The 25,779-nt window shown below is 44.1% G+C and overlaps 3 protein-coding genes across 4 annotated transcripts in view; 1 reads left to right on the forward strand and 2 right to left on the reverse strand.

The window, feature by feature from the left end:
• The window catches only part of LOC101769191 (UDP-glucose:glycoprotein glucosyltransferase), a 20,458-nt gene extending 3,518 nt beyond the window's left edge, over positions 1 to 16,940 (forward strand). Inside the window, exons 2-38 of one of the 2 annotated variants that reach the window (XR_001163019.2) lie at positions 1,528 to 1,938; positions 2,016 to 2,169; positions 2,791 to 2,962; positions 3,159 to 3,232; positions 3,336 to 3,432; positions 3,595 to 3,707; positions 3,856 to 3,971; positions 4,736 to 4,793; positions 5,455 to 5,607; positions 6,389 to 6,487; positions 6,593 to 6,736; positions 7,103 to 7,171; positions 7,920 to 8,008; positions 8,103 to 8,265; positions 8,441 to 8,575; positions 8,650 to 8,752; positions 8,841 to 8,935; positions 9,017 to 9,129; positions 9,242 to 9,452; positions 9,677 to 9,745; positions 9,983 to 10,128; positions 10,505 to 10,606; positions 11,453 to 11,600; positions 12,236 to 12,292; positions 12,368 to 12,498; positions 12,586 to 12,674; positions 12,744 to 13,057; positions 13,134 to 13,226; positions 13,829 to 13,890; positions 14,215 to 14,317; positions 14,399 to 14,557; positions 14,700 to 14,840; positions 14,950 to 14,993; positions 15,077 to 15,191; positions 15,987 to 16,139; positions 16,230 to 16,493; positions 16,565 to 16,940. Coding sequence is in view for 1 of the 2 variants with exons in the window: in XM_004982830.3 (XP_004982887.1) it covers positions 1,528 to 1,938; positions 2,016 to 2,169; positions 2,791 to 2,962; positions 3,159 to 3,232; positions 3,336 to 3,432; positions 3,595 to 3,707; positions 3,856 to 3,971; positions 4,736 to 4,793; positions 5,455 to 5,607; positions 6,389 to 6,487; positions 6,593 to 6,736; positions 7,103 to 7,171; positions 7,920 to 8,008; positions 8,103 to 8,265; positions 8,441 to 8,575; positions 8,650 to 8,752; positions 8,841 to 8,935; positions 9,017 to 9,129; positions 9,242 to 9,452; positions 9,677 to 9,745; positions 9,983 to 10,128; positions 10,505 to 10,606; positions 11,453 to 11,600; positions 12,236 to 12,292; positions 12,368 to 12,498; positions 12,586 to 12,674; positions 12,744 to 13,057; positions 13,134 to 13,226; positions 13,829 to 13,890; positions 14,215 to 14,317; positions 14,399 to 14,557; positions 14,700 to 14,840; positions 14,950 to 14,993; positions 15,077 to 15,191; positions 15,987 to 16,139; positions 16,230 to 16,400 (4,666 nt within the window). In the remaining variant the exon portion in view is untranslated. Of the gene's footprint in view, positions 1 to 1,527; positions 1,939 to 2,015; positions 2,170 to 2,790; positions 2,963 to 3,158; positions 3,233 to 3,335; positions 3,433 to 3,594; positions 3,708 to 3,855; positions 3,972 to 4,735; positions 4,794 to 5,454; positions 5,608 to 6,388; positions 6,488 to 6,592; positions 6,737 to 7,102; positions 7,172 to 7,919; positions 8,009 to 8,102; positions 8,266 to 8,440; positions 8,576 to 8,649; positions 8,753 to 8,840; positions 8,936 to 9,016; positions 9,130 to 9,241; positions 9,453 to 9,676; positions 9,746 to 9,982; positions 10,129 to 10,504; positions 10,607 to 11,452; positions 11,601 to 12,235; positions 12,293 to 12,367; positions 12,499 to 12,585; positions 12,675 to 12,743; positions 13,058 to 13,133; positions 13,227 to 13,828; positions 13,891 to 14,214; positions 14,318 to 14,398; positions 14,558 to 14,699; positions 14,841 to 14,949; positions 14,994 to 15,076; positions 15,192 to 15,986; positions 16,140 to 16,229 lie in introns of both variants that reach the window. The other variant, XM_004982830.3, reaches the window with a different exon arrangement.
• A 442-nt stretch (positions 16,941 to 17,382) lies between these two features.
• On the reverse strand, positions 17,383 to 18,774 carry LOC101762312. The gene is made up of 4 exons (XM_012848844.2): positions 18,563 to 18,774; positions 18,077 to 18,456; positions 17,842 to 17,991; positions 17,383 to 17,741 (listed from the first exon to the last, which is right to left on the reverse strand). The coding sequence occupies exons 1-4, from the start codon at positions 18,652 to 18,654 to the stop codon at positions 17,617 to 17,619; spliced, it is 747 nt and encodes a 248-aa protein (XP_012704298.1). The 5' UTR covers positions 18,655 to 18,774; the 3' UTR covers positions 17,383 to 17,616.
• Positions 18,775 to 18,874: 100 nt separating this feature from the next.
• Positions 18,875 to 24,032, reverse strand: LOC105915125 (putative disease resistance protein RGA3). The gene is made up of 2 exons (XM_012848983.2): positions 23,706 to 24,032; positions 18,875 to 23,600 (listed from the first exon to the last, which is right to left on the reverse strand). Exons 1-2 carry the CDS (start codon positions 24,030 to 24,032, stop codon positions 19,044 to 19,046), a joined length of 4,884 nt encoding a protein of 1,627 aa, XP_012704437.1. The 3' UTR covers positions 18,875 to 19,043.
• Between the last annotated feature and the right edge of the window lie 1,747 nt (positions 24,033 to 25,779).

Below are 25,779 nucleotides of genomic sequence, written 5' to 3' on the forward strand. Positions count from 1 at the left end.
TACAGCGTTTCACATCGCGCCCTACCTCGGGCAGATTCTCCCCGCCCACCCCTCCCCGCCCCGTGCCCTCAACCTCTTCAGCCGCATGGCTATATTTCCTTGCCTTTACGCCAATCTTCCTCACAATGTCTCCTCCATGACAAACGTGAGCGCCCACCGCAGATGCCCCGCCGCCGCCGTCCTGGGGGCCGCGCGAACTTCCGGTAGCCCCATCCTCGGCCGCCACCCGGGTCGCCCAAGCGGGGGTGGGAGGGGTGGAGGGTGGGGGTGGGGGTGGGGGGCGACAAGAATATAGAAATGGAAATTAGCTGAACTGCTCTTTTTGAAATTTGAGTTGAATAGCTGATTTCTGTGGAAGTCAAACGGGCTAGGTTCCTTGTTTTCCTTTTGACTGTTAGGAACTGGTTTGTGCAGTAGTAGTGTAGTACACTAGTACTATGGTTGTGTAGAACACTGAAGTACTATGTGACGCTTGATGTGGTTGTGATAGATGGGGTGCCCAAAAAGTAAGAGACTCTTGGTTTAGTAGAAAACCATCCCTGGTATCGGTCAATCTCAGTGATCCTTTCAGTTCCAGAACTGAATGATACTAGATTGCAATATTGGTGGTTTATGTGATGTTTAAAAAAGTGGTGTACAGAATATTAAATTCTACAGACCAATAGGCATAGCATGCCTGTTCTGAGAGCATTCTCATTTTTTATTGCTGTCAAGTGTCAACGTACTATTCAATTCATGCTTTTTAAAGCTTCATCTTAGTATGGAGATTTTTTTGGCACTGTCTCAAAATGGTATTACATGTATTGCTTCATTAGTCCATACGTTTGCATCTTAAGCATAATTGTAGATTCAATATTCACTGAAATGATTTCATATACGTAACATCCATTTGTTAATGGTGTAGATGCTTTGTTTAAATCTAGAAAGATGATATATACCTGGATGAAATTAAGATGATATAATATGGAATTTTGGTATTCCTTTGTCCTTTATCAGTACTATGTAGTCAAATTATGCTATCCAGCCTCACGGCCTATCTGAATTGAGTTGAGTCACTTGGCCAGATCCTAGGTATTGGACTAACATCAAGCTAGCCTGTTTGCACTGATGTATGCAACCAATTCTATTTTATGCTCTGGAGAAGCATCAGGGGATTGACCCAAAACTCTACAAAGTCTTCACATTTGTAATGTAGATATAACTAATGAAGACAATTTCTTCTTATTTATTTTGACAATCAAGAAGCCAAATAAGTAAGGCAGTGGGCATAATATATTAATATGGTAATAGTGTCAAAGGGCACCTACTTTTTTTACTTTGTGGGAACATGCAGTTAGACATATCTAGCATATACTCTTCTCTTGTATGCTTCTGATTTTGCATCTGTCGACCTGAGGAAACATAAAAAATAATGAATTGGTGTAGTACTTGTTAATTAACATTTGCAGCATTGGTGTTGGCCAATCAATTTCACTTGTTATGTTCCAAACAACACCTAATGAATCTTATGTTTACTATGTTTATTAGTGAATTACTTTCAAAAGAATGGAAGGATCTGTTTTGGGATTTTATCGACCACTGGAAGGAACTGGACAAAGGCTCTGAATGTTTGACGGCAAAATGTTGTGTCCAGAAGATTGTTGAAGACACCCGCACACTACTCAATGAGCCACTATCATCAGTTTTTGAGTTTTCTCTTACCCTTCGATCAGCATCGCCAAGATTAGTGCTTTACAGGCAGCTTGCAGAGGAGTCATTATCTTCGGTTTCTATTAACGATTCACAGGAGCAAATTTCTGGTCATGGTACTGGAGAAAATTTTGATAGGGCTGTAGGTCCGAGCTCTTCAGGAGGAACTTGCTGCTGGGTAGACACAGGGAATGCTCCACTGTTCACTTCAGGCGATCTACATGAATGGCTTGAGGGCTTGGGCAAGCTGTAAGTATCTTCCCTTTTCCTTAACTTTCCCCTTTGCTCAGCTAAAAGATGGGTAACACAGAATATTTGTTGAACAGAGCTATGGACTCCACCGAACAACCTGAACTCTTTGACTTTGACCATGTATATCCTCGTGCAAATGTTACCGCTCCAATTGCTATATTTTATGGGGCTGTCGGGACAAAATGCTTCAAAGAGCTGCATGTTCAACTAGCAGAAGCATCAAAGCAGGTAACATACACATACCTGTTTTAGGGTGTACTTCAGGACATATGAGGTCATGAGGAAATAATAAACCCTAGAAAATGGAACCATTAGGTGCAGTACAAGGTCATTATTTGTTTGGTACCTATCCTTCCACATATACTGATCTAGATGTTTCTACTACATTATCAACATGTAAACTCCGATAGCCTATTGCTTCTTTTGAGTTCACCTCCCAAAGTTCCACACATGGCAAGAGAACTTAATGAATTTGTCACATTAGCAGTAATTGATGTGATGGCTTTATTGTTTATACTTCTATTAATTGTGCCATACCTCTGACAATGTGGTACCCTGTTTTGCTTAAGATACTTTCCATTTATACACGTATTGACATTTTCCTGAGCAAGAAACACACACACACACATAGTGGTTTTTGAACAATCATGATGTGATTTGCTGAGGCCCAGCACGTTGTCTTCACCTTAACATTTCTAACGGCAACACAGTTTTATCTCCAAGATTAATCATGAATCTCTCTTTTAAATTCCACGTGCAAATGATATTTGCTACCAGTATCTAGTGTATGTTTTCTTTGGCATCCTCTTCATGCTTGGGTTGTCTAATTGTTGTATCTGCTGTTCGTAGGGAAAAGTCAGGTATGCTTTGCGCCCTGTCCTACCATCTGGATGTCAGGCTACATCTAGCTTTTGTGGTTCAATTGGTGCTGTAGATGCAGTCACCTTAAGTGGTTATGGGGTGGAGCTTGCCCTCAAAAACATGGAATACAAAGCCATGGATGACACTGCTATAAAGAAGGGTAATTCTGCTAGTTGTTTTCTTTGCACCAGAAGATGCACTGGTTGCTGCTTAGTTCTTTCTGGAATTATCAAGTAAATATTTGTCATGCGGAAAAGTAGCAAAAGTAGAAAATATTATTTCTTTGGTTGATTGAGCCCTAACTTTCTTTCCTTAATTTTGTGCTGATTGATCCCTGTCATTTCTTTCCTTTCCAGGCGTTTCTCTAGAAGATCCTAAGACTGAAGACCTCAGTCAAGAAGTCAGAGGGTTTATATTTTCCAAGATTCTGGTTTGTTCTATTCAGACTGTAGCCTAACTATTGGAGCTTCAATGTGATGTGCAAATAAAGAAGTGTTGATTATTATTTCTATGTATTTTCTATTGATTTCTAGGAACGCAAGCCAGAACTAAATGCCGAGATTATGGCCTTCAGAGATTATCTGTTGTCATCAACAGTATCTGACACACTTGAAGTCTGGGAACTCAAAGGTATTTTTGCCTTCGTGCCATAAATTGATACTTATTGCTCATATTTTTCTGTGATTTTGTTTGTCCAACAGCAGCACATCATTTTTTGTACGGAAAAACTGTGAGTGCATCATTGTATATTATAGAAGCACCTTTTCATTTCCGGTCTGCTCCACACTGCAGATCTGGGTCATCAGACAGCACAGCGTATCGTTCAAGCATCAGATCCTTTACAGTCAATGCAGGAAATAAATCAAAATTTCCCAAGTATAGTTTCTTCACTATCTCGAATGAAGGTACTGTCACATCTTGCTCACTTTAAACATCGATATATGCACATAAATAATGATAACTGAAGTGTTTTGTCTCTACTTTTATCTCCAATACATGCATACAAATTATGAAATTTCTATGATTACTGACAACAATACCCTGTTTGTACAGCTTGACAATTCCATCAAAGATGAAATTATTGCAAATCAGCGAATGGTTCCACCTGGCAAGTCACTGATGGCTTTGAATGGTGCTTTGATTAATATTGAGGATCTTGATCTTTACCTGTATGTTCTAACATACTTTCTGGATAATGTTGTTTCTTATTATTTTACTCTTTGTTTTACCTTGTTTAGCAACAAGCACCTTAGCTATTTGCCTCCTGCATTAGCATATCAAAATAGACTACAATCAGTGTACCCTTATACACCTGGATTGTGATTCTATACCGCTTTCCACTAGAAACTATGCAGTGGCTAATGCACAATCACAATTCTGACGGTTCCAATCTTATAATGGAAGAAGAATGTTGGAATATTATTATATTGTCTTTTTAAAGGGAAATGCCACGTACCCAAATCTCCACCTATGAGGTCACAGCCAAACCAAAAAGGAAAGAACATACGCCCAACCAGCTGATCACTCCCAATTGTTGTTGAGAAGATGATGGCACAAAAGTAGCTTATAATTTCCTTGCAAAGCCGCACTTATTCAGGAGGATTTGTTAGCTTTGTTAGTAGAGTTTGCATGGTAGTCCTTGTCAATTTGTTCGCATTTTTTCTCCACCAGATCCTGACAGTTTTCCAACTCTGTACCGGGTTTGTTATTAAGCTAATCTTCACCATCCTTGTATCTCATCTGCCCTGACATTTCTACCAGGCACACAGTCTATTTTTGCTGATATGTTCTGTTTTCATCTTCTTTTGGGCCAGGCTGTGACTAATCCCCTGACTCAGTAGCCGATTCACTAAAATGATTATCAATTTTGCTGTCTTATACTCAATGTGATCATCAAGTAGACATTTATTTTTCATTATGACTTGTTCGACAGGTTAATGGATATGGTCCACGGAGAATTATCCCTGGCTGATCAGTTCGCCCGGTTAAAGGTGAAGTTTAAGAAATATGTTGGGAGTACTTTTGTTTCACTCCATCTTTTTTTCAATGCTTCAATGCTTGTTCCGGAACTTCTGTGTTCTGATACCACTGTCTAGCTTTGCTTGTTTCGAACTTTAATATGCCTTTTGTTTTCTTATAAGTTTTTGCCTTATGAACTTTGCTAGTTGTGGTGCCTTTTAAATCATAAAATTGTTTTGGTCTGATGATACACCATTCGGCATAGTTATTAACTTTAATTCTGAATATTAATAGGAGTGCAGTACAATGAATTTTACAAATTATTAATATTAATAGGAGTACAATGTAATATTATGACGATAAACAACATCTCTGTTCTCTAGTCAGGATTGTGGAACAATTTCTTTTTTCCAAATGGGCACATTGGCTATCATAGTCATTCTTAACGATAAACAACTCAAAAGCATAGTATCAAATCCTGGATAATTAACATTAAGACCACCTAACTCAAATCTTATTGATATTCAGTACGATCATGATTTTGGCCAAAAGTTCATATTTTGTCATCTTGCATGAGATTGCATTATTCCTGATTTTTTCTGCAATTCTGTCATTCTTTCTAGTATGTAAGATGTATTTTCAGTTTCTTTTGAGTGAAGAGTTACTTTCTAATTGATGTCTAATCTTTACCAGTTGCCTCAAAGTGCTGCCCACAAGATCCTGTCAGCTCCTCCGCCAGCAGAATCTAATTCCTTCCGTGTTGACTTTCGGTCTTCTCATGTGCATTATCTTAATAACCTGGAGGAAGATACCATGTACAGAAGATGGAGAAGCAACCTCCAGGAGGTTTTGTTCACTTCTCATTTTCTTGGCACCATTGAATGGAGATTGTCATTTTGTTTGCTTTGCTTTGCCAAGAAAATAAGGAATTGCAGTATATATATCTTCCCATGCTTTTAGGCGCATAGGGAATTATAATATCCTCATGTTTTTTATGAGAAATATTAATTGATTTGTCTGTAGCGTGCCCTGTCAACTATGCTCATATTTGAGTTAAGTGCACAGGCAATCCTCAAACCTATCATGGAGTGTCATACTGTCATCCAGGTCCATGAACTTGGAAATTGCAGATAAGGGTCTATAAACGTGTTAAATATGTTATATAGGTCCAAAGTGCCCAAAATACCCCTATGATTTTGCCTTGTCAATATATCTCCACATTGACATGCCACATCAGCAACCCTAGGGGTATTTTGGTTACTTTGGACTCGCATGACACGTTTAACAAGTATAAGGAGCTGAATTTGCATTTTCGAAGTTCATGGACCTGGATGACACTCCATTACAAGTTTGAGGACCGCTCGTGCATTTCACTGTATAAATTTCACTTTCATTGTTGATATTGTTTCGCTCCATATCAATTTTTTAGTTTGCATGGCCGTATACAGAAATCTTTGTTTGCTATTCCTATCAAAGTTGGCAGATTAGTCGTTTTGCATATGCTACTAATCAATTTGGCTACTGGCTTTTCGTTTTCTGTATCCCTTGGCCATATTGTATCTGCAACTACAGCCAGTATTACCTTATGCAATCTTAATGATGGTCTCTCCCCTTTTTTCCTGTGTAGCTATTGATGCCAGTCTTCCCTGGTCAGATGCGTTACATCCGTAAAAATCTCTTCCACGCTGTTTATGTGCTTGATCCTGCTTCAGCCTGTGGTGCAGAGGCTAGTTCGTTGCTTACCTCTTTTATGTTTTTATTCTTTGTTTACCTGCACTTCTACTATTCATTGACATCTAGTCTATTTCCATTTTTTCTTTAAAAAATACAGACCATTGACATGGTCCTGTCTCTCTATCAAGATAATGTCCCTATAAGATTTGGTATCATAATGTATTCTTCAAGATTCATCAATGTCATTGAAGAAAGTGATGGCACTCTTCCAATAAATGATGGAGAAGACACTTCCATTTTGGTAATCATTTATTCATTTTAAATATTTTTACTGCAATTTATTGATAATATTTTGCTTTGATAAATAAAAGTTGTCACTTGCTTTATATTATGTCATAAAACCACCTTATGTTGGGGTTAGCTATTTACCTTATTTCCTGGCCTTTATCGCTACTAGTGCTCTTTAGGTATATGGAATAATGATGAAAGTGTACAGCCACATTGTTTCCTATATTATCATCATGATGTCCATTTTTTTAGGAATCATTCCCTCCAGCCTACAAGAGTTTATTTTAAGTTATTGGGCCAACATAAAATGGATTAGATATTTTGTGTTATTAAAGATGCTTATGTGCTATCTTTGCTAACTTTCTCCTCCTATATACAGATAACAAGACTTTTCTTGTACATCAAGGAAACATACTCAACGCAGTTGGCATTTGAATTCCTCAGCAATGTGAGTGAACCAATTGAGGTCCCAGTTAATAATTGAAATAAGGAGCCAGTTCTTCAAGATAATTTCTAGCTGCTTGTTGATAATATTTTGTGTCCTTTGGTTATTTCAATGCTTGTTTCTGTGTCCAGTAGTTCTGTATTCTAGGTTAATTTGATGCCTGTAAAGTTGAGCTTTACATATAAGTCAACTTGGTTTTAGCATAAGATGCTTATCTTTGCGTTGGTATTTTTCCCTTCTGGCCCTTCTCTCATTTTTTTTATCACTGGAAATAAAAAGTTCATATGTAAATCCTGCCATGATTGTCTAGCAGTTCTGGCCCAATTTGTCTGCAAATTCTTGGCAATCCACCAATTTTTAGCTGAATTTCCCAAGCTACCCTTATTATACCTAACCAAGCCCTATTTTCTTGCCTTGATTTACGTGTTTTGAGATATTATTGATTGATAGTTTGTTGATCTGTGAATCACACAAAGAAACTGATTGCCTAGCTATGTGTGTTGGTCAAGAGTGTTAAGTCATTTCAGGAATCCTGCAAGAGTACATATTTGTTTGTTCGGCAAGTTTGACAATGGATGTCTTGTGGCCTCTTCAAATTACAGTAGTGTATTTTGTTCTAGTGGAACCATATTATTGTTCTTTTGTTAAAAGCCCCCCATAATCCAGTTCTTTGTACTACTTTGTTGATAATCATCCAAATTATACTGCCTGTAGATGTTCTGAAATTTTATATTGTTGTTACCTTCCACAGATACATAAATCAAGGAATGGTGAAGATGACTACAATGAAGATCTTATTGAAGCTCATCACGTAGAAGGGGCATTTGTTGATTCATTATTGTAAGCATGTTCACTGAGTTATATGTTTTTGGAGATTATTGACCTAGCAGAATTGTTATGTTTTTTTTCATTGCTTGTTTTTGGCAATACGCAGGTCAAGTGCTAAATCTCACCCACAGGATGTGCTGCTTAAGCTGCAAAAAGAGAACATGTACAGGGAGGAGGCTGAACAAAGTTCTCGTTTTGTTCACAAGCTTGGGTTGTATAAGCTTCAGTGTTGTCTATTGATGAATGGACTCGTCCATGAAGCAAATGAGGTAATAATTACTTATCCAGATTCAAGTTTAATAAATTAAGAAGCATCAAGCTTTTATATGTTTAAATTTAAAGCAGCAACTTGTCGTTTTTTATGGTATTAGTAAGGAAAGTACATAAGATCTTTCAAAAAAATACTAATATGTGCCACTTTACTGCCTTTCATACTTACTGAAGGATGCGACCATGAATGCTATGAATGACGAGCTTCCTAGGATTCAAGAACAAGTTTATTATGGACATATCCAGTCTCACACAGATGTTTTAGAGAAGTTTTTGTCCGAAAGTAGCTACAAGCGGTACAACCCATCAGTAAGTACAAATATTTCTGAAAAATGCAGTACATTGATTTCCACTCCAATAATCATGCAGTCCTTTTCCTTCAGATTACTGGCAAGAGTGCAGGGAAGAAATTTGTTTCGCTATTTGCATCGTATCATCAGGAAGACTCTGTATTTAATGATATTAAGTACTTACAATCTCCTGCAAGTATGTTTCTTATTACCCTTTCTTGTAACTTGTCATCCATTATCAAAGATTATTGCTGTTCACATATAGCTGTTGAATCTGTCTGCAGCTGTAGATGATGCGAAACCTGTAACCCATCTACTTGCTATTGATCTTTCGTCAAAAGTTGGAATAAAATTGCTTCATGAGGCCATACGTTACCTGGTAGATGCAGCAGATATCTTTCGTACCTATTTAGTGTGCTATTCATGATATTTCTGTTGACATTGTCTCTTTGCCATATAGATGGACGGGACTAATAGAGGTCGTGTTGGTCTGCTACTCTATGTCCGCACTGCTAGTTCACTGCCTATTTTACTTCTGAAAGATATCTTTGATAGAACTATTTCATCTTTCAGGTTTGTTCCTCATACACTTTACCCCAGGGGAAATGCTGCATTGTAAAAACAATTGTTTCCGTTCTTAGCATTTCATTGTATAAACAACTAATCTAGTGGCTTTCTTGTGTAGCTACAAAGAAAAGGTATTGGTCTTCCTGCACGAGGTCTTGAAATTTTATGGAGCCCAACCTACACCTGTCTCTTCAGTTGCTGGTGATTGGACTAGAACTATGATGGAAAAGGTCTATAGCTTAGCTGCTGAAATTGCTTTGCCCGTTGATGACTATAAAGCATGGTTTGAAAGTTTCTCTGCTGATACAGTTCTCAAAGGGATGGATAAGGTCTGTATCTGAGTTTTTCTGCTCTTTGCAATATTCTCATTTAAGCAAATCGTAACTACATGTAATTCATATAATAGATGTATTAACCAAATTAATATTGCCATTACGGAAGACCAACTTAATCTCACTAACTGCACAGGTTTCCATATGTTTCAGATTTTTTTTTTCTTTCAGTTTCCTATCGATTTTTTCTCAGAAGTATAACATTTGTTTCTTTATTACAGTTATCTGACTTCGTATTTGGGCAACTGGGGCTTGTGTTTGGTAGTAATGCTGTGATCACCAATGGACGGGTAAGCTTTATGGTTCATATTGACCAGCTTAATGACCCATAATTCTTGGTGACTGGCGACATGCCATTACCAATTAGTATTGCTGTAAGTCTAGGTGCTGTTTACTAATAGATACATTATTTGATTATCATGAATTTATGCTCAAGATAACAATTAATTTTAGTCCCAAGGTTTATATTAACTGATTTTTAAAGCAGCTTGTGCAGTTACGTACTTACATTATGTTGCAACTTTCAGGTCTTTGTTATGAAGGAAGGAGAACCATTTTTAGCTGATGACTTAGGTCTCCTCGAGTCTATGGAGTACGATTTGAGAACAAAATACATATTTGAAATAATTGAAGAGGTTGAATTTGCTGGTGTTGACCCCGATGACCTGACAAGGTAAGTATCAGGCATGCAATAGTTCAGTAATTTTTCTATAAGGCTTTAGTTAGCTGCACATATAGAATCAATAATGTATGGACTAGTCTGATTGGTGTATTTTTAAATACTTTGTATGTACATACTTTTACTATGCTCTCTGTTCCTCTGTAGTTGACAATTTGGTCTGGAAACCTCACAAAGAGTCAGGATTTTATTCTCCACTTTTGTTTGCCTCCATTTGTATCTTTTAGGCGACAGTTAATTACGGTCACTATATTTGCTATATAAAAATTAATTCGTCCCAAAGGAACACTCATTTTGAATGAATAGAATGAAATACAATGTTACATCCTTTTGTTTTTGATAAATCCTAATCAATGTACTTTCTTTGCAGCCAATTCTACAGCGACATTGCAATGTTGATCTCGTCATCGATGTCTGTTCGCGAAAGGCCATCTGAAAGAGCACATTTTGAAATTTTGCATGCAGAGCATAGGTATTTCCTGATTTATTTTGCATGAGAAGTGTGCTATGGAACATATTTTATTATCATATATTGCTATTGTTAACATGGTATCGTCATACTACACCAGTGACACATGCTGCTCAAACGGGTAACTGGCCTATCACTGAACGAAACAACTTTAGGAGGAACCAGGAACCTATGACTTGGCTGCAAACTAGCTGGTTTCCGTTAAAACTCTACAGAATTGGACAAGTAGATAGTTCAAATACCAAATCAGTAAAAACTGAGGAACTTGGTAGAAACTGAATCATTATAATTTGGAGGAATGATCCTAATATATAGGTCCTTCAACTTGCTTGGTTTAGAAAAACTGTGGGTCACGTCCATTTCTAATTGCCTGCAGTTCATTTTAGTATTAGATGCTTCTGTATTATCCGTGAAATTATTCTGGAAAGTTGAAACACAAAATTTTATGTTTTCTGGTTCATATTGGAACATTCCTTTGATATCATGGCAACGAAAACTGTTATGCTGTCAGGTACTCAGCTGTATCTCTTGATTTTGGGACTTTCTTGTTAATGAATGCTGTTATATATTTCGAAATGCTCATAGGACTAAACTTTGTTGAACTGCACTTAGCTTGTTGGGTCTTAAGCCTCTGAGATCACTAATTACATTTATCTATACAATTAGAAGCTTTCAACATTGAAACTGCGGATAGAAGAATTAACAAAACAATCCACAAACTGGGCACAGATGCAGGGCTTTCCTTTTTAACTAAGCTTTAAGTCCCATACACTGCGTTGCACTATAGTATGGACTACCCTTGGGTCTTAGTTGGTAACTTACAGTTACATTCATTTTTCTGTCATGCAGTGCTATCAGATTGAATAATGAGAATTCAAGTATTCACATCGATGCTGTCATTGATCCGCTAAGTCCCACTGGGCAAAAACTTGCCCCACTTCTACGCATACTCTGGAAACAGATTCAGCCGAGCATGAGGATTGTACTAAATCCTATTGTATGTAATCTTATTCTTCTTAGTCTGTCATTCTACGTCAAAGTTAACTCAGATCCTTTCCCGCTGCTTTTGTGTTGTTTGAAAATCTGAATTATTAGTCGGAGAATGAACCAGGTAATCATTATATAGGGGCGTCTTGTCCTGCTAGTGGAGGCTATTGAATATTAGATCGCTTAACTGGCCCAATTGTTACTAAAGGTCGGTGATGCAACATGCAGTTCAACAGCCTGAACAATTTGTGCTTGTGCATGCTGTTCCATTCCCCGCAAGCTTTGCTTTTGACTGAATATGGATGGTGTTATCAAATATGTCGGTAATAGAGTTCAGTTACACATTGGTGTTATATTGCATGCCATGGTTTGTATGTATATTTGATATTCCTAATTCCTATAAACATCTTTTCATTCTATGTGTTTGATCTGCATCTTGAGCCAATCAATGTGCTATGCACAACTTTACCAAAATTAATATATTGTAGATTGTAGATGCGGAAGTTTATTTGTTTGAAATCCATGGTTGGAGAGTATTGTTTGTTGTTTGAAGCCATAAAGAATTACTATCTAAGCTTGTACTGCCCTAGAGATGATTGTATAATCGTATCTGTATTTGACGTAAACATTTCTTGATGATTTCAGAGTTCCCTCGCAGATCTTCCTTTGAAGAACTTCTACAGATTTGTTCTTCCATCGATGGTAACTGGGCATATTTCTAATGATTAGCACATTACCACTATTACCTGCACTAATACTTGACCACTCGATATGCAGGATGATTTTAGCAGTACAGACTATTCTGTACATGGACCTAAAGCTTTCTTCGCAAATATGCCACTTTCAAAAACACTTACAATGAACATAGATGTTCCAGAACCATGGCTTGTTGAACCAGTTGTTGCCATGTAAGTTAGCCATCAAATATTAATCAATCTTCAGAAAATGATTTTATGCTGCAGTACATCACCTCATTGTGTGTTCTCCATGTGCAGCCATGATTTAGACAACATTCTTTTAGAGAATCTCGGTGATGTTAGAACTTTGCAGGCAGTATTTGAACTTGAAGCTCTCCTCTTGACAGGTATGATCATTTGATGATCATTGTTTGGTTCCGGTACATTGCATAACAAACAAAAGAAATTTCTTTCAGGTCACTGCATGGAAAAAGACCGAGACCCTCCCCGTGGTCTGCAGTTTATCCTTGGTACAAAACAAAGACCACACTTGGTAGACACACTTGTCATGGCCAACTTGGGTTACTGGCAGATGAAAGTCTCCCCTGGTGTGTGGTACCTACAATTGGCTCCTGGCCGTAGTGCTGATCTATATGAGCTACCTCCAAAACTCATTGCCATTGATAGCTTGAGAGGCAAACTAATGCACATTGAAGTGCAAAAGAAGAAAGGAAAGGAGCGTGAGGAGTTACTAAATGCTGCCGATGACCACCACTTTCAGGAAAAGATGGTCTGTTTCTTATTTAGTTACTAGCATACCTTTGAAATTCTATGCATCACTTCTTTTAAAATATTTTTGAATGCAGGATAACAAAGGCTGGAATAACAACCTTCTGAAATGGGCTTCTAGTCTCATTAATGGTGATGCATCATCAAAAAATAAAGCTGATAAAATCACCGTAAGTAATTCAATTTCCAGCTATCTATGTTCATCTTATTGCACATACTGCAAAGAGGGCATATAACAGCAGAATCAGATAGTGTTCTTGAAGTTTGGATCTTTCAAAAATTCATGATTTTCTTTTCAGGATACTTCCAAAACTCCAAGAATCTTATGTAGACAATTATTCAAGTAGTCTAGTGTAGTTTTACATAAGAACTCTGTAGTAGCGTATCTAGACCAGCCTACAAGTATTGGTACACAGTGAGACAGATTCAGAAAACCTATTCAGATGCTTATTTAGTGTGTTTTTAGTAAAGAAAATGCAACTGTGTCTTTCTTTTGAGAATATCGAGAAGACGAACCTTGAACATTTGGAACCTGAACTTTATCTGGAAGCTCAATTGTCTGCTTGCTTATATTAGTCAACTATAATTATATATCCTTGGCTGACTTGATCTGTAAAATACTAGTATCATAGATATTTATTTGTAGGGAAACAGTCATTCCATCCGTGAAAGTTAAGAGAGTTACATGGATGCCTGTAGAATCTGTTACTGGTTATATTCAACATTTGGTGTGTCGAGGAAGATATGACAATTTTGCTGTACCTGTATTCAGGACCGTAAGGATGCAAGACAAGGGGAGACCATAAACATTTTCTCTGTTGCTTCTGGGCATCTGTAAGTCTCTGTTTCTAGGATGTTTTGTCGTTATCTTTTACCAATATGTATTATCATTTCTGTGGTCATGTCATGTTCCCAATCACTTGCTAGCACTGTTATCTTACATTGTCTAGTTGTTCTCATCATAGGGGAAGGCATGACATGATTCAGGTTGTATTTCACATTGAACCGTAACAAAACCCGATCACATAAAGTTTAATGTTACTAGAAACCTAGAGCTAATTGCTAATTATATCATACAAAGTTTGCAACACACTGCCTGAAGAATATTCCGAAAAGTATTGAGCGTGTTTGATTTAGCTGTGAGTTCTTGTGTTGCAGGTATGAGCGTTTCCTCAAAATAATGATTTTGAGTGTTCTAAAGAAGACGCAGAGGCCAGTGAAGTTTTGGTTCATAAAGAATTATCTATCTCCACAGTTCAAGGTACATGAACTGCGTTTGAGTTGATTAACTAACTATAATTAACAGATATTGGACATCTATTTCTAACCTTCCTGCTGCCAGGATGTCATACCCCACATGGCTCAGGAATATGGATTCGAATATGAGCTCATCACGTATAAATGGCCAACATGGTTACACAAGCAGAAAGAGAAGCAAAGAATTATATGGGCATATAAGATATTATTTCTGGATGTCATATTTCCACTTTCACTGAGGAAGGTATGCCCATATCATGAGTTCCACGCGCGTGTTCCGATCATCTTGTGATCCGTGCAATTTCATCACTCTCCTTTTTAGCACATTGAAGCAACCTGGCCATATTTAGTTCTAATAATATCTTCCCATGATACTTTCGGCATAGGTGATTTTCGTTGATGCCGATCAAATTGTGAGAGCAGACATGGGAGAACTATATGACATGAACCTGAAGGGTCGCCCGCTTGCATATACTCCATTCTGCGATAACAACAAGGATATGGATGGCTATCGATTTTGGAAGCAAGTTAGTCACTGATTTATGATAAATCCATGTTACTACCACAGATGATTGTTCGTATTAATTTAAAAATGGACTTGTTTTTCACTGAGACTTTTTTTTATCCTTTGTGAAGGGTTTTTGGAAAGATCATCTGCGAGGTAGACCATACCATATCAGGTAGGTGACCTTTCCCATCAATTATGCTGTAATTAAATTATTGTTAATGTTGTTTAAAACAATGCGACTTGGTGGTATTCCAGTGCGCTTTATGTTGTCGATTTGGCCAAATTTCGACAAACTGCTGCTGGGGATACTCTACGTGTCATCTATGAACAACTCAGCAAGGACCCCAACAGTCTCTCCAATCTTGATCAGGTAAATGATTTGCTACTGCATCCATTTGATTTACCTTGCACACAATAGATAGATGGATCGATAACTGGTTGTTGTTGTAGTATTGTACAGTTAGTGGCTGCAAATTGGGTTTTATTGTTGATGAGAACTGGTTCTGTCTGGAGAACCAAGATATCCCCAAAAAAGGGTGAATCCATTTAATTCAAATCTGAAACTTTGAAATCATCATTTTAATAGAGAGGATGTAAGGATCAACTCTATGTTGCCTGGGCATGAGTGTACAATTTAGATGGAATTCATGTCAAATTTAGAAGCAAGCTTGCAACTGCTGCAAACTCCAAAGTTATGAGAGTGCAGCATGTTAGACATTGCTAAACTAAAAAACTACAAAGCAAATAGACTTTGGCAAATGTAGAAAGTTCACAAAGTTGAATGCGGAAGTGGGAATCTTCTTTCTTTTTAGAATGAAGCTATAAGTGATCAGGGCATCCTGCTGTTCAGAAAAGTCCTACTGGTGATGGGAGTAATAGGCACCAATATTGTTCACCTCCAACCCACACCTCATCGCATATAAACTGCATGATCTAATGCCAGTTCCACTGGCACCAGCTAATTTCTATTTCTGGGGTGTGTCGGAATATTTGCAAAATCCAATTTTTAGATCCCTGCCAGGAAAGCAAGTACATAAGTGGGATTTGTTGATTTGAATGTGTCCGGCAGAATAAGATTTCTGTATTTGAAACTATTTCATGTCATTTAATTGCATCTGTATACATGCAATGTTGCAATGCTTACTTGGAACACATTAACATTCAGGATCTCCCAAATTATGCTCAACATACCGTGCCTATATTCTCTCTTCCTCAAGAATGGCTTTGGTGTGAATCTTGGTGTGGAAACGCCACAAAGGCAAGAGCAAAGACCATTGATCTGTGCAACAATCCAATGACAAAGGAGCCAAAGCTTCAGGTAATGTTATGTTCCAGTGGAAGTTTCTAACTGTTTATTCTTTTGTCAAGCATTCCTGATTTGCTAAACTTTTATACCCTCTCTTTCTAGGGTGCTAGAAGAATAGTTCCAGAGTGGGTTGGTCTTGACAGTGAAGCACGGCACTTTACTGCACGAATCTTGGGGGATAATCTCGAGTCTCCGGAAGCCACTTCCCCACCATCTGAGACACCAAAACCGGATGATAAAGACACTGATCAGAATGTGAAAGACGAGCTATGATTGCCAGCTGTTTCCCGGGCTTGATCGTACTGACTGAAGGTCTGATGCCTCAGCAGTTCAGGATATAGCCGCGGAAGGGCTAATTAAACGCAGGTACCATATCATACAAATTCGTCAACACACTAGACCTGGAATCCCTGACGCCTGAAGTTTGTCACCATCAGACATGCACCTCAATTCAGGTATTTGGTTTCACTAATTGTTTCCGCACCTTCAACCCAATCAAATGGTGGGGATGTTGTGTCCGGTACGGCTATCCTGTCAGCATAGGTTAACATGGAAGTCAGCTGGGGTGAAGAACTGGTCTGCTGCATACACTGTAATAGTCAACAATTCACATATTTGAGATGTTCATGTGATGTAAAATTTATTGGCAGCTGCCAGTCTAAAGCCAACAGCAACCTGGCAGAGAAAACGCCTGAGAATTTTGTAGTAGTCATCAGTGGAAACACTTAGTAAGACGATGCCTGTCGAATGTACTTTGTACATCAAGTTTTCTACCATGATAATTGGCCATTCTGGGCAGCTATTCATACCAAATTCCTGCAATTATCGATTATATCCATCACACCCCGAATTCGCTTAGTCCATGTCCAGTGAACTTGGAATTTCACAATTTGTAGTTATACAAAGCTTAGGGGTTGTTTGGATCTTTAGGATCTCCTAAAATTTATGTCACATCGAATATTCGGAGGCTAATTAGGAGAAGTAAATATGAAGTAAATATGAGCTAATTATAAAACTAATTACACAGATGGAGGCTAATTCACGAGACGAATCTATTAAATCTAATTAATCCATCATTAGTACATGTTTACTGTAGCATCACATTGTCAAATCATGAACTAATAAGGCTTAATAGATTCGTCTCGTCTCGCAAATTAGTCTCCATCTGTGCAATTGGTTTTGTAATTAATCTATATTTAATATTCCTAATTAGTATCTAAACAGTTGATGTGACAGAAATTTTAGGAGGGACTAATGAAACAAACACCCCCTTTAACACTTATCATTCTCATGAAACATGTTGAGGTCGATCATTTTGGTCCAGTTTGGTACACTAGAATTCTCCTGATTCCACGCGGAATCAAACTTTTCTCCGCGAAATTCCTACCTTCAAACAGGGTCTTGCGTTTTGCTCACTGGCCGTCAGCCTGCCGCGGACGCGGCAACGGCCGGTTCTGCTGCTGCTCCGGGCGGCGGCGGCGGCTAGTGCCTAGTGCCACTCCAAGCCGCCGAGCGTGACGGAGCCCATACCCTCCCACATGTCGTCGGTCCAGCCGACCTCCTCGCCGTCCACGCCCTCCATGTCGCCGTGCCACCAGCCGCCGCCGCTAGCGTCTGCAACCAAATAAAACCACCACCTCAGTTGCGGCTTGTTCACCGGCGCCTTGCCGGAACCGAACGGTTCGAGTTCGGGAGGTGGGGGGATCGATCTTACAGTGGTTGTACATGGGGCGGCCGCCGTCGCCGCCGCCACGGGTGGGCCTCGCGCGCCCCCGTCTCCACGCCGGCCTCGGCCGCGGCCTCGGATCGTCGCCGAGAACCACCACGCGCCTGGCCTTTGCGTCGCCTCCGTCCTCGTTGCCGCCTGGACAGACTGACATTGTCAACACTGCGTGATAGGAGGGGAAGGATTCGAGAGGAATGCCAGGCGAGCTTGGTTGGGCGCGCACCGAGGGGGTTCTTCCGCTTATTCCTGGGCTCGGGGCGGCTCGCTGCCCCGATCTCCTCGACGTCCAGCCGGACACCGCCGAAGCCGAGGTCGTCGCCGTCTTCCCCTGCCTCCGCGCAGCCGCCTTCCGCTCTCGCCACAGGGGCTGAACTGTGAAACCGCTTGAACACCGCGGCGCTCAGAGCGCCGCCCGCGCCGCCGGCCTCGCCGCCCTCGTCCTTCGCCGCGGAACCCACCGACGAGAACGCTCTCGCCTTCTCCTTGATGGTCGTCCTGGTGACTCTGACGATCTCCCGCTTCGGCAGCTCTGGCGGGCAGATCTGCGCCTCCTCCTCCCGCACCTCCGGCGGCGGCGAGGGTTTCATTTCCCCATCAACAACCCTGAAGCACGGAAAACGGAGGAACACGGATTGGACCCCGAGGGGGAAAACAAATCTCCTGGGAAGAATGCGAATCAGAAAATCTCCGGGTGAATTTTCTCCTCAACCTGGGTTTGACGAGGAAGGATTGGAGCGTGGTCTGCCCGCCGGCGGACCGGATCCCGCTCGGGTAATTCTTCCGGTGCTGCTGCCGCTTCATCCCTACCTGGCTACCTCCTCGCTTCGTTTCCGTTCCCCACACGCGCTTTTGGCTCGTCTTTTTCTCTCGACGCTTGCGCAAGCTAGAGGACTAGAGGAACAGCGGCGCGCTAGTGAAATATTTTGCCGCCAAGACTGTTTAAATTTCAGGCCTCTCCCGCCACAATATTTCGGGAGGAGTTGCTAGTCTTGGCCTCTTGGGACTTGGGAGCCGGTCAGCATCCAGCCGAATCACTGCCTTCACATTGTAAATTACATCTGGAAGGTCCCAATCCGCAAACAAAGGTATGTACTACGTAGTACTAACTACTGAGTCACATATCTAAAATCATCGATAATCGTTTGTAAATCTAATGCACAAGTACGACAAGTGTAATTACATTTTTTTTTCTACTTTTGATTCAGGAGCCTCCGGCACAACCAGAGGATGAAGAACAGCTGCACCACGGAGACTAGCAGGAGGACGGCCACCAGTTCGGGTCCGATGTTCCACTTGTTCTTGGAGCAGTGCTTCCTCCGCCGGTGGCGCCGCCGGGAAGCCATCCTGCGCAGGTGCCGCATCGAGTCGAGGAACCGGGCGCGGAGGGTATCCGTGTCGGTGTCGGCCCAGATGGCCGTGTACACCTTCGGCGCCTGGTGAGAGTCGTCGTCTTCCTTGGCGTCGATGGAGCACGGCACGTCGTCTTGGGTACCACCGTGGCTCACCACCGCGTTGGTTGGGAATCTGCTTGCCGTGTTGGCTTGTGGCTTCATGGGTGCTTCGATGACATCAATGGCATGAGATATGGTGCGCATTGGCCTGGACACACAAGGAGTGATTCTCTTGGCTATTTCAACAGATGAATCTTTTACTGCGCCAACAGCACATTTACTGCTAGGTTTCTCCAAGATTCCACTCCCCATGCTGAGAAGTTTCATCGTAGACGCGGTGAGGTCATCACCTGGATCTGCAGAAACAGTCTGTTGCTTTCTGAATGCCAAACTGGTGGGCAGTTTGCAAGACCCTAAATCACAATTAGTTTCAGTGTCACTGATTGCTTTGTATTCTTCATCATTTAGCTTGACTGGTGAATTTATGTTACTGTCTTCCTTCTGATCAACAGCGCTAGCAGCACAAGGAGCAACAAAAACGTCTTCCCCTTTGTTGGGTGACTGTTGTTTGCCGCAGAGTGAAGTGGCGTCCAAACTTTGAGTAGTTACAGTAATAGAGGCTTTATGTGATGCTTCATGGATTAAACTCCTACTGGTTACGTCTTCCCCTTTCTTGGGTGCTTCTTCGCGCGATGGATTTTCTGGCATTGGAGTTGCATCTGTGCTTCCATTTGCAAAATTTGGATCCTGATTCTTAACATGTTTCTGGATGTTGACCATACTGGATGAACAGATAGTAGCTGTAGTGGTGTCAGCAAAATCTTTTCCTTTTTTGGATGTCACTTGCTTGGAATGAGCTAGACTAATATCTTCAGCAATGTTCACATCAGCTGCGACGTTTTCTCCTTTCTTGGATGTATGTTTCTTACTTCGAGCTGTACTGAAGTTCAAAGCTTGATCAATTTCAGTAATGTTGATTGCTCGAGACCCTTCTCGGACCAAGTTGCGACCAATTGAAGCAGTAGATTTGGTAACATAAGGATCTGCATTAGTGCCAGCACCAAAAGGAACATCATTTAGTGTTTTCGACCCTCTTCGCCTTGTGAAAACTGACCTATCAATGGTGTCATTATGCGTTCCATCATTGGTGATTGCTCGAGACTCCTGAGTTGTCTCTTTTGACAATGAACCAAGATCATCATTGTTAGTATGAACATCACTGACAGCAGGGTGACCTCTCTCCACAACTGCTGCACCTCTGGTTTGATCAGTAGGAAACAGCACAACTGAATCTGCTCCATCCTCGTCCTCGTCATCTTCAGGAACAACTTCTGCTAGCTTATGCAAGCGACGGCGAGTGAACCTCGGCATGGACCTCTCCATGTTCGTACGGAAGACATTGTCTTCTGTCCTGGTAGCTCCTGTCTTCACTGCTTTTGAGTCAAAGAAGCCTCTGATTTCTAGGTAACCAGTACCTGAAGATGAAACTGAAACATCATCAACAATATCAGGATCTGCTGAATTCTCGTTGATGTCGAGGTTATCTTCAGCACTCACATTGTTCTCAAAGATATAAGGGTTCCTGGTATAGTACATGTAACTGGAACCAGTAGAGTACCCATGAACTTCCTTGATGTCCTTAATCACAGGCCAGTCCGGACCATCAACCAAGCACCTTTTCAGTAGCCCAACTGTGCTTGTGAAATTCAATGATCGAAGCTTGGAAGCATGTGCCTCAATCCATCTGGGCATTTCCTGCAAATCATGATCGAAGATGTGCACTGTTTGTAGCCTGTCGACGTTCTCCACAATCTCCAGGACAGGGCAGTGGCACATGTTAATGTCTTCAAGGGAAGGCAGGTTTGATATACTCTTCAAACTGGGAGTGTTCCAAACGCTCAATTCCCTCAGTGTAGCTATGTCATCCACAGCCGCAAGGCTCACCATATCTGCTATGCGCAGCTCAGTCAGGGATGTCACATGTATGAGGCCAGCAGGAAGATGCTGCAGCTTGGGGCAGCTCTCAAGCTGAAGTACCTGCAGAGATGGCAATGCCCCTGGCTCGATGTCTCTCCATATCTTGAGCTGCTGCAGACCTTGCAAGTGCAGGTTTTCTAGCTTCGGAAACGGCACCTGGTGGGGTTGGTTGGTACCCATGAACTCTGCACCTATGTCCTTCAGAGCTGAAGAGTCTGCTATGTACAAGGATCTCAGTTCTGGTAGACGGCCTAATGGAGGAAAAGACTGGCAGAAGTTGCACCCGACGATGTCGAGATCGCGGAGATTAGGCAGGAAGGTCACTGACAGCCACCTTGGGAACCTTGTCCCAAAGTAGTTTACAAGCTTCAGTGACTCCAGACATAATGGTGGATTCATCTCTTCGAAGATATCCTCAATCTTTCTGACCAACTCCGGTGTCTGAAGCGGCCTGACAGTGCCGCTGCACGACAGCTCGAGCTCCTGGAGGCCTTTCTTGGCTGCAAGTGACATCTCAGTTGCCTCTGATCGACCAGCAGTCTTCTCAAGCTTCTGTATGTGCAGTGTTCTCAGCTGAGACAAGTTCTTGAGCTCATCCAGAGGCCACCCGCTCCTATCCTGCGCAGCTCGAGCCTCCTTGCTCGTCACAGCGAACCACCGGAGTGATGTGAGGCTTCTGAGATGGCCCACCCTGAATGCCGCGTCATCGATCACTGTGCCGGCCAGGTCAAGGTCTCTGAGCCCTCTCAGATGCTCTATCCCTTTTGGCAGGGCGTGCAGTGACTTGCACCCTCTCAGCAGAAGGAATTTCAGGCTCCACAGATTGCCAATGGATTCTGGGATTGCTTGAATCCTTGTGTGAGACAGGTTCAGGAACCTCAGGTAGACAAGGTTCCCCAAGTTATCCGGAATGAGCTCAACTGCTGTCTCACTGAGGTCCAAGACTTTCAGATGCTCCAATCTTGTGAAGATGCTTCCTTCAATTGTCAGTGGGTTCTTCTTAAGAAGCAGCGTTCTTAGCCCCTCTAACTTCAGAATCTTCTCCAGTACCACAGCCAGGTTTCTTCCCGGTAACGAGACACGGCGTGGCGCGAACGTGACATCGCTGTCGACCAGCAGCCGGTACGAGTCTCCGGTCAAGTCCTCGCCCTGTGAAAGCAGCTGCGCCAGAGCTCGCAGCATGTCGTGCATGGTGCACCGCGCGGCGCCACCATGTTCAACTCCCTCTGCCGGCTGGAGAAGGTGCCTTCCGATGAGCTCATCAAAGTACTCCTCGGCCACCTCCTCGACGCCGGCATCCGCTCTGATCTGCACGAAGCCTTCGGCTACCCACTGCTGCACGAGCACGCGCCTGTCCATGGTAAGGTCGGACGGAAACAACGAGCAGTAGAGGAAGCACTGCTTGAGGTGGCACGGCAGGTCGTCGTAGCACAGGTAGAGTGGCTTCATGGCGTCTTCAGGGAGCCCCTTCACCAACCACGCCGGGCTCGCGAGCACCTCCGCCCACTCCTTGGCGCTCGCCTCCCGTGTCCTCAGGACGCCGGCGACGGCCTTTATCGCCAGCGGCACACCGCCGCATTTCTCGGCGATCCTCTCGCCGACGTCCTTCAGCTCCTCGGCCGCGTCCCCGTCGACCACGCGGGCCGCCGCGCGGAGCAGCAGCCAGCCATCGTCGGCGGCCAGCTTCTTCACGCGGTGGACGTGGCCGGCGCCCATCTCCCGAGCAATGCTGCCGCGCCGCGCCGTGACGAGCACCCTGCTGCCGCGCCCGGCGCCCTCGAGCGGCCTCCTCAGCACGTCCTCCCACACCCCGCCGTACCGCACGTCGTCGAGCACGAGCAGGAACCTCCTCTTCCCCACCAGCCTCGCCAGCGTCTTCTCGAGGTCGGCGAAGCTCTCGCCGCCCGTCGTGTCGCCGCCGAACGAGTCGATGACCTGCGAAAGCAGGCCGGCCTCGGTGTACTCCCTGGGAACGCGGACCCATGACCTCGCCCCGAAGCCGCGCCGGATCCTCTCGCTGCCGTAGACTTTGGTGGCGAGCGCGGTCTTGCCAATGCCGTCGGGGCCGATGATGGCGACGACGGCGCGGTCGGCTTCCCCGTCCGCCTCCGTCAGCTGTCGGACGAGCCCAGCCGCGTCATCCTCGATCCTCGAGCCGATGATGTCGGTGTCAGGAGCCCCGGTCCCCTGAGATTTCCGGTGCCTCAGTGCCGTCCGCACGGGCGTGGCGTGATGGTCGCCGAGGAATGAGCGGAGCTGCAGCCGGTTCTTCTCCTTGAGGATCACCTGCAGCTTCCGGTTCAGGCTCTTGATGTCAGCGGCGATGTCGGCGCCGGGCACGTCCGCTTCGCAGCAGGAGGAAAGCAGCCGAGGAAGAGCCTGCCGCCGAACGGGAAAAGGCAAAAGAGCCGAGTCAATCGACAGACCTGCACCGGGCACTGATCACAGTTCATGGAAAATTAATTGGAGCGGTGGTGATCTTGCCTGGTGGTGATGGGGCGGCTGGTGCTTCTGCTGCTGGCTCTGCTGCTCCCGGACCCTGCGCCGGCGCACCGCGATCCTGCACCGGTCGGCGGCCGCGTCCGCCTCGTACGCCGCAGCGCGCGCATTGGCGAGCCACCGCGCGGCTCCCTCGTCCCCGCGCGCGGCGCGCGCCTCGGCGTCCCGCACCGCGGCGCCCACCCGCTCCAGCCTCCCCGCCAGCGCCCGCGCCTCCGCCGCGACGCCCATCCGCCTCGCCACGTCCCCCGTCACCACCCCGCGCCACCGCACCGCGGTGTCCGGCACGAACGCGCCGAGCACCGCGGCCATGGCTGCCTCCTCCCGTGCCGCTTCCCCTCCCTCCCCTGTCCCCTCCACGCGGAACGGAACGCGCGCCTCCGGTTACGGCCTCGCTTTCTCGCCGAGAAGACTAACACGTCGTTGCAAATAGAAAAAAGGGGAAAAAATCGGGTACTCGCAGAGAATCCAAGACGCGACGCCCGCCGTCTGTCAACGAACCCTAACCCGCACACGCTTTGTCAGAATGTGATCACGTCCCGGCCATCGCGTCATGACGACGAGGTAAGGTAATACTGCGGCATCAATCAGTTGCGATCTAGGATAAGGCAAAGCTGTACATGTACATATATTAGGAAAAAAATGATCTCGTCATGTTGACAATAACAAGTACGTTTTCTTTCTTCGAGATTGAACTTTCCAATTGGATTTGTTCGGAGCGCTGTCCCTTGTTGCAATTGCAACCCGTATCGTGTTCAGTAGGGGAGCACGCACATTCTCGATGCAACGGTGCACGTGCGGGATAGCTACACGTACGAAGCATGTACGCGGACGTAGCATGTCTGTCCTGTCCATGGCGGCCAATAGGGCTATAGGTACACTTTGTTAACGTTCCGATGGAGCAGTTCTTGTCAACCACCGATGCGCTGTCCGGCGAGAAGGGGTATAGAAAATGCTGCAGCTTGGACAGCAAGTGAGATTCCCCGGCCGAGCAGAGACCCAACCAACTGGGCGTCGGCGGCTAATGCGCCGTGACCACGACACGATCTGACCGGCTGGTTAGTCGCTGCTGTTGATTGGGTTTAAAAAAGGAGATTGGACGAAAGAACTGGTGGCTGTCGTGGACTCGTGAAGGGAGGAATTGAGGCGGAGGTGGTGGCGCGGACGATGTAGCTAGCCTTTTGGGGTAAGCAAGGGTCGGCGTCGCGGGGATCGGGATCGGAGGATGGGACGGGCACCTTTCCGGGGTGAAGGAGGTGGCGACGGCCCGGCCGTACCGGAGGGTACAGCGTGGACTTCGGTGCGACGGGAAAGGGAGGGGAGGAGGAAGAAGAACCAAGCGCGGGGGAAGGGTGGTGTCGTGGAAGGATTACGAGCGAGAGCACATGGTGGTAGCCTGGTAGGACGTGTCTGGACTCTGCTGGAGCCTGGAGCCTGGAGCCTGGACGACGACGACGCGCACAAGCCTACGCGTTGGGCCGGCCGGCCGTGGTCGTGCGCGGCGGCCGACGACGAGGGGGGCCGACACGCTTTGGTAGCTTGGGCCGAGAAAAGACGCGCGCGGGCGGGTGGGCGAGCGCGGCCCAGCGCGCGCATGTGGTGGCCTTGGGTCGAAGACAGTTCTGGAGCGGCCCATGGGACGAGTAGCAGCGACTCGACATGGGGGGCAGCAGCTCAAGTGCATGCGGATTTCTTACTACTATGTGCCATGCCGTTGTTGTCTGCGTACACAATTACAAATCCAACCACGCAATCACATTCTGATGAAATCACGATAAGTAGCATTGAACGCAAGAGAAACGGACGATCCAATCCAAACCCGGTGGACGGGGCAGCGAAGCGTGCGCGCGCGCGCTATTAGCTCCAGTGCTCCACCGACCGGTTGCGTGCCGGCGACCTTGCAAGCCCTACATGACTACATCCTGTAGCTAGCTGCCAGCACCCAACATAAGCGAAGTTTTTTTTTAGTTTTGTTTGGTTTCTTTCAGGGGATTTTGAGTTGGTGATGAGGGGGTGTTTGGTTCCTTTGCTTAGTTTTAGTCCCGGTCACATCGAATGT

This window comes from Setaria italica, chromosome IX (genome assembly GCF_000263155.2).
Source record: "Setaria italica strain Yugu1 chromosome IX, Setaria_italica_v2.0, whole genome shotgun sequence".
Lineage (NCBI taxonomy): Eukaryota > Viridiplantae > Streptophyta > Magnoliopsida > Poales > Poaceae > Setaria > Setaria italica.